This window comes from Halyomorpha halys, unplaced genomic scaffold (assembly GCF_000696795.3).
Source record: "Halyomorpha halys isolate HHAL.00 unplaced genomic scaffold, Hhal_1.1 Scaffold1716.1, whole genome shotgun sequence".
NCBI lineage: Eukaryota > Metazoa > Arthropoda > Insecta > Hemiptera > Pentatomidae > Halyomorpha > Halyomorpha halys.
In genome coordinates, this window is record NW_027104746.1 from 79,366 (window position 1) to 86,621 (window position 7,256).

The 7,256-nt window shown below is 33.3% G+C and overlaps 1 protein-coding gene across 1 annotated transcript in view; it reads right to left on the minus strand.

Moving 5' to 3' along the window:
• Positions 1-7,256, minus strand: part of LOC106690434 (thioredoxin domain-containing protein 9) — a gene marked incomplete at its 5' end in the record, with an annotated part of 34,705 nt that overhangs the window by 8,841 nt on the left and 18,608 nt on the right. Inside the window, 1 exon segment of the mRNA XM_067044968.1 lies at positions 2,331-2,529. Within this exon segment, the coding sequence (XP_066901069.1) occupies positions 2,331-2,529 (199 nt within the window).

Consider the following 7,256-nt stretch of genomic DNA (forward strand, 5'->3'; position numbering starts at 1 on the left):
GATGAGTAGCAACAAAATTCAGATATTATATATGGAAATATCGATATTTCGATAAAATAATATCGGAATATTGTTGCTTCTATTCCATACCAATATTACAACGATCCAAAATACCAAAATAAATATGTAATTATAAAAATAAAATATCGATATTCCATTTTTAATAGTCAATAAAGATTGAGTAATAAAAAATTTAAAAAAGAGGAGATACAAATAGAGAAAATTCTATAAGTGCTATTATTGAAGTGTTTAAAAAAAAAAAAAGTATATCTTCTATACAAAAAAATAAAATGAAAACAATATTGTGGTGACTTGGATACCGAGTTCAACTGAAGATGTCTAAGTCGCTGGTCTTGCTTATGGTGACCACTGGGTAGCCATCGGACTGACTGCACCTGACTCTACAGCCACAGAACCAAACGAACTTGATTTTCGCCACTTTCTGCTTCTGCCTGGCTAACCAGTAGAGGTGCTTGTTGGCGGGCATCATTGCTTCGCTCACGTATATCCGGTGCGCGTCGTTTTCATCCAAGCCTAAGTGGCGAGTGGAAAAATCCCTTCTTCTTCGCTGCACCAGCTCATCTCTTAATGTTTGACGGACGAATCTCACTATAATAGAGCCCCGGGCCTCCTTCCTGTTTAGATTTGAGCCGTACCACGTGGTCCAGATCGTCCGGACACAGTTTCACGCCTAGGCCTGCACCAATACTGAGAATCGTTCCGATCACGGTCTCTCCCTGCTTCTCCGGGATGCCTCTAATTTCTAAAGTGTTTTTTAGATTATTTTGTTCCGCCTGATTAAGTCTACCCTCTAGGTCCAATAATTTAACTTTGAGGTTTTTTTTTTCGACGGATAATTCCTCCACTTTATTTTTCTACTGCTCGAAGAGGGCTTCAATTTTCTGTAGTCTTTTCATGTTTTCAAAGGATAGCTCCGCCTGCTTTTGAAGAGTCTTTTATGTCTTTCAGCTCTTCAACGCCCAGAAGCTTAGCCTTCATTTCTTTAACCTCTTTGATTAGGCCCTTTAAGAGATGAATCATTGAGCTGGGTTCATTGCCTTTTAAAGCGCTAGACCCTAATTCACATTCCGCACAAATCCATTTTTTAATAATATCTAGGTCTGAGGTTTCAACTTTGATGCATTTAATATGATATATATGTTGACAGTTGGTACATGAAATTTTTGATTTATCTTCTCTCGCAATTGATTTATTGCAGCTTTTACAAATCACCATCTTGATAATTAAATAAAAATGACTGAAGTTTAAAAGACTAGAAGACGTAAATAATAATAACAATAACTCGGTAACAGCTAGTTTGTTTACGTAGCCACTTACAGATTATTGCTAGGCCAAACAAATCCCCACTCCAGTCCACCTGTACTCAGCAACCAATATATTCTATCTTCACTATTTTATTGGTATTTTCTCCGGAAAAATTAGAGTGTCTAGGGCCACAATATTTCACTAGGTTTAGCCTAATGTGAATTGCGAATCTATATCGATTTTCTCTGAACTTTTCGCTAGAAACTATATGAAGAGAGAAAGAGATACAACAGAGATGTTCACGGCATGAGCAGTACTCTAAGACTGAATATGTGAAGAGGTTTTAAAGAAAAATAAAATATTCTCTCTATTAAATCAAGATTTTACATAAAAATCATGCAAAGCATTATTCACATGTTCACACGTTCCATGGAAAAGAATATGTGCTACTTTTTCAGTAGATGTACAAATTTGAACTGTTCATAATATCTTTTGACAGCTAAATTTGATTAAAGAAAAGAGAGACAAACCTACAAATTCAAGTGAACACAGATAATGGATACAGACAACAATCTTAAAAGAGATAAACTAGCACAAAAATATTATATGCATTCGTTCAACCTTCATTTACTGAGTAGAAGTATGCATTTTTTCATTTATTTAGTAGGTCTTTGTTTTGCAATTTCTCAAGCAGTTTAGTCTTGTTCAGCTACTCAGTGTAGTGAAGCAGTGATAGAACATGTTGGGTTCCCAGAGTACCAGTTCAGGGTGATACAGGCTCAATTTTCAACCAAGTCAGTTACTATTAATTTTGTAAAGATGCCATGATACGCATTTTATTCAACAACAAGATGAACAAATATAGTAAGCTAACTATAAAGTTATTAAGCATTTGTATTATTTAATACTGTAATTATTAATTAAACATATGTAATAACAAAAATAATTAATATCAATAATGTAAACGTCAATACAATCATATTATAATATTTATTGTAGAGATAATTATTAAATCTCAACCAAGGACTACCACCTAATTTGCATTTTAAAAACATAAGACATACCAGCTAAAAATGGAGCATTTTCAGCATTAATTTTCAGGAATCTAGCCTCAAGATGTTTAGAAGCAATAAGTTTTAAGTGATGATCAAATATTTGGCATCGAGGCGCATCTCTTTTATAAAAATGTATTACTATTTCAGTTGACTTTTTACAGGCAGCAAAAAAATCTTTTTCGTCTATTTCAGTATATTCACCATGACCCTGAAATTTCAAAATTATTTAATTAATCAAAACAAATTTTTATTAGTAAAAGGAAATAATCAGGACACAGTAATTTATATTCTTTTTATTTGATATGTGTATCAAGAGCTCTTGATACATGTGGGCTATTGTCAGGGCTTGTTTGGTGGAGGTGGGTCAACACTTCATATTTATTCACAAAATGATCAACGCACACATTTGGGTCTAGATGCCAGTATATCTACTAAAAACAATCAAAATAGCAGCATCCTGATTATTATGTCTAATATAAACACAATAGTCAAAATAATCCATCAAAAAAACTGATTATTGTTAACAAGAAAACACAGCTTTGATACACTCTACTGGTGGAAATGAATTTAATTGTAGTTATACCAAAGAGAAACATGGTATTCAGTATACTCATCTAATAATTGAGATATCTGTAACGTCTGACAAATGTGAGCTTAAAAAAATGTTGGACATCTATAATTCTGGTGAAGATAGCACCCATTTATAAATTATTATCATTTTAACATTGGAATCACAATATCTAAAATAATATCTTTTGAAACTTTTTCACTTGCAAATAAATTGTTCAAGCAGGTAAAAAAAAGAAGTATTTATGTCAGTAAGTAGGAGGTCTGAAGAATATAGTGAGGGTCAGTCCATACCACATCATTTAGATCATGAAACCCATGGTTTCAGAATATCATGATCTTTTTTTTTTAATCTGTTTCATTTCACATCTTCATTAACCCTGTAAAATTTTATTTTGCTATCTTAAATACTTTTTAAAATATTATTTTTTTTAATTTATGAAAAAATAGAAACATAGTTTAAGTAAAAATTTTATAAATTTGTCAATTTTCATCACATCAATGATTTTTCATGGCCAAAATAACGTAAAGAATAAGTCGAAAATGTATTTAGCAACATAGCTCAAACCAAAATTTTATCAATATTGACAAGAAAAACATAATATTTTATAAGATTAAAACTAAAAAGCCCTGCGATAACCAACTTTTTTTTTTTAATAATCCTTGAAGTATGACTTAATAGGGTTTGAAATAATTTTTTTTTTAAATGCTACTATATTTAATTTACCAAGAAACAACTAATGAATAACAAATAGACCTAATATTACTAGTAATAAAGTAATTTAATTCTTATTACTATAAAATACACTACCTACTGAAAGATGCTTATTTAACACATAAAAGCTATGTAATGTTAGAAAAAAAAAAGGGCCCTAATTGGAACATGCTGCTTGTTCCCGAAACATAATATAGGATTTTTAATTAATGCATCCCTCCATGACTCCAAAACTACAATAATAGGCTTTTCCACATTAGTATAATTCTTATTATGGCGTAGTGAACAAAGTTTAGATATTGTTTATAATTTAAGACAAGATTAATATATGAGTAAAACTTCAAAAGAACACGATAAATACCAAAAACGTGTGGAAAATGATTAAATAAAAACTATAATTATTCAGGGTATCTAGCAAAATGGCTTGAAGAAATTCCCTGACTTTTCAAGGTTTTTTTTTTCTCCAAATTTTCCCTGACCAAGGAGGAGAATTTACTCGAACCAACAATATTTTTTACCTTATCAGATATACACTAAATTCTAATGAATATACATTATTCACTACTATCATTTTTTTCTTTATTAATGAAGAATTTATCAAATGTTGATACAGTTAACCTTTGAATTAAGAGTTGGAGGTTTATTAAGTTAAATTGGAACCTGATATTAAAAAAACTAACAATTCATTTACATATTTTACAAATGTCCAAATGACTCATCATCCAATCACTATTGGCAAGGCTCCAGAATCATAGTAATCACCAGTTCAAAAATATTCAATGTTACAACCGAGATCGACATAAATGATATCCAACATATACACAAAGGATGACCGGTAAGTGTTCAGCAATACTTAAGGAGGATAAAGTTGACCCTCTGAGCAACAAAAAAAAGAAGTGAGAGTAGTAGCAACTCATGATAGAACTACATGATTAGAGGAAAAAGTCAATCAGTTGGCTGGGTAGATAGCAGCACTGGCTTCAATTAATATTCATGGAGGCCGTTCTAATAACAGATGTTCACGTTCGAGAGCATCTAGTGCACAAAGGAGCTCATCTAAAAACAGAACTGGCTCTGCTTTTATCCTTATAAATTTAAAGACAAAGTAAAAAAATGCATCAGACCCTGTACCTAGGATTCACAGAACAAGCAAACTCCGGAAAACTAGAAAGCGGACCTGAAATGGCGTACAGTTCCGCCAAAGCTCAACACCACCTGTTCATGAAAGACTGGAAATCGGGCAATATTTTCTAATTGACATCAGAGCAGCATTATTGGTTGTAACACATGTTAAAAAACATTCAATACTGGAAGCATACACCGTATACACCACCAACGGAACTAAAATTAAAACATATGGACAAGTGGGACTCCAGCAAGGCAATCTGATTTCATGTTCCATTTCGATTTGATGGTAGATTTGAAGAGGTAGCGGCTAATTGACAATACTAAATGGCTATCATCCAATGGCAAAGTTAGGAGTGAAGTCATCTCCTCCATCCTCCATCCAGTTTTTATCCTACCTCGCACCTTGTCCCACAATTTCTTCAGCTCTATTCCATTATTTATTAATTATATCCTCCTCATTCACAGTTGTGGCTCTGCAGTCCCGTTGATGGACACAATATTCGAAAAGAATTTCGAATGGTGAAAATCCTGTAACTGAGTGAATAGAGTGATTATAAGCCACAATTGCTTTAGACATTGCAGCGTCCAGCTACAATCCCTTCTCCATCTGATATACCCTCAGATGGACACTGAGTGTACTATGCAGCCGCTCGGTGTATCCCCTGCTCTTGGGATGTCCAGGCATGCTGAGGTACCATATCATATCCAGTGCTTTCATCCCCGCCTTAATGTTGGCATTATCGAATTCCCTTACTCTATCTGATGCAATGCCATCTGGAACACCATAAAATTGAAACTGTCCTACACGCTTCCAATACAGCCTCTTCTGATCTGTCCTAAACTTGATATGCAATCGTGGCCTTGCTGAAAATATCAATAACAGTTATCCACCTGTACCCTCTCCAAGTCAACCAGTAGATCACTTAGTGGTGTATCAGCGGTGGGAGTTTCCTCTTGCCTTGCTTTTGGTGGGTTCCTATCAAATTTGGTACTTAGACAGATCTTGCAGGTCCCTAAACGCTTACCTAACGCCTGAAGAGTTTGCCCAGCCCCCAATGATTTGTTTTTCCTTGGTGGTACGCGAGCATCACTTCCTCCTGACACTCAGAGTCCTGCACCATATCCACCATGATGATTTTACATCAGACAAATGACCTGTCTACCCCGATTTTCTCCTATTGCCATAATCTTTTAACCTTTTCCCAGATTAAAGCATTCCCGATGTACAGATGGTGATTCTCCCCACTAGGTGATTCTAACCTGCTAAAATCCCGAAGGGGGAGAGAGAAATGATGCACTCGGTATCTTACTTATATATATAAATTGTTAGAAAGTAAATGCATCTCAAAAAAAGCACTATAAGTGTTCTATTTAAGATCAAAACGAAATTGAAGAACAAATCAAACAATTATTGAAAAGTGGACTAATTGAAGAATCAAATTCTCTATTTGCATCACCTGTAACTTTATCTTACAAAAAAGAGGAAGGTCGGATAACTCGCTTATGCATTGATTTCAGAGAGCTAAACAACCTTCTCAAACCAGAATGACAACCATTTCCCAGGACTGAAGATATTGTTGTTAAAACACAAAACTGTAAATGATTTTCTGTTCTGGATATTAATTCCACTTTCTGGGCACTTTTTCTATAAGAGAAAAGGACAGGTATAAAACTGCCTTTGTCACACAAGATGGATATATTCAATGGACATGTTTACCATTTGGTCTCAAAACTTCACCAGCAGTTTTTCAGAGTATAGCAAATATAATTTGGTGCCAAGAGTTGCATGGCTGTTGTGTGAATTATATAGATTACATTTTAGTATTTTCCAAAACCTTTGAAGATCATTTACAGCACATAGAAAAATTGATGAAAGCTGTTCAACAAGCAGAATTCAAATTAAAACTACAGAAATGTAACTTAGCACAGAAATCAGTTAAATATTTAGGACATATATTGGAGAATAACACGGTCAGGCCTCACAATGATAATTTATAGTCAATTAAGGAGTTTCTAAGCCTAAAAATATAAGACAATTCTTATAGTACAAGAGCCGGGAAGAAAAAAAGGCAGTTATTTACCCCAATTTTTGATTACTTTAATGAAAACTATGTATAAATACTAGTCACAACTGATGAGTCTGCCAAGTATAGGTAGAGGGAATAATAAATGGCAGCTATTTCAAAACCTTAAAAAACATTAATTTTTCATTCAGAGCTTTATATCTTAAAAACTACCAATAAATCTAGAAAATTTAAAAGAACATCATTTAAAGAAGGATAAATTTGCTGAAATATTTGCCCTAATAGAGCTATTTACGTCCAATAGTTCTCGAGATATAGCTTTTTAAAAAGCAATATTTCTTAAAAATGTACTGAAAGATTAGTAGTTAGTAAATTATTTTGAAAAATCTATATCTCAGGAACTATGTAACGTATAGATGGCTATTAGCACTCAAAATAAAGCTAGTTTAATGGACTATAAAGTAGTTTATGACTTTAACCTTCATAAAAAATAGTAATATA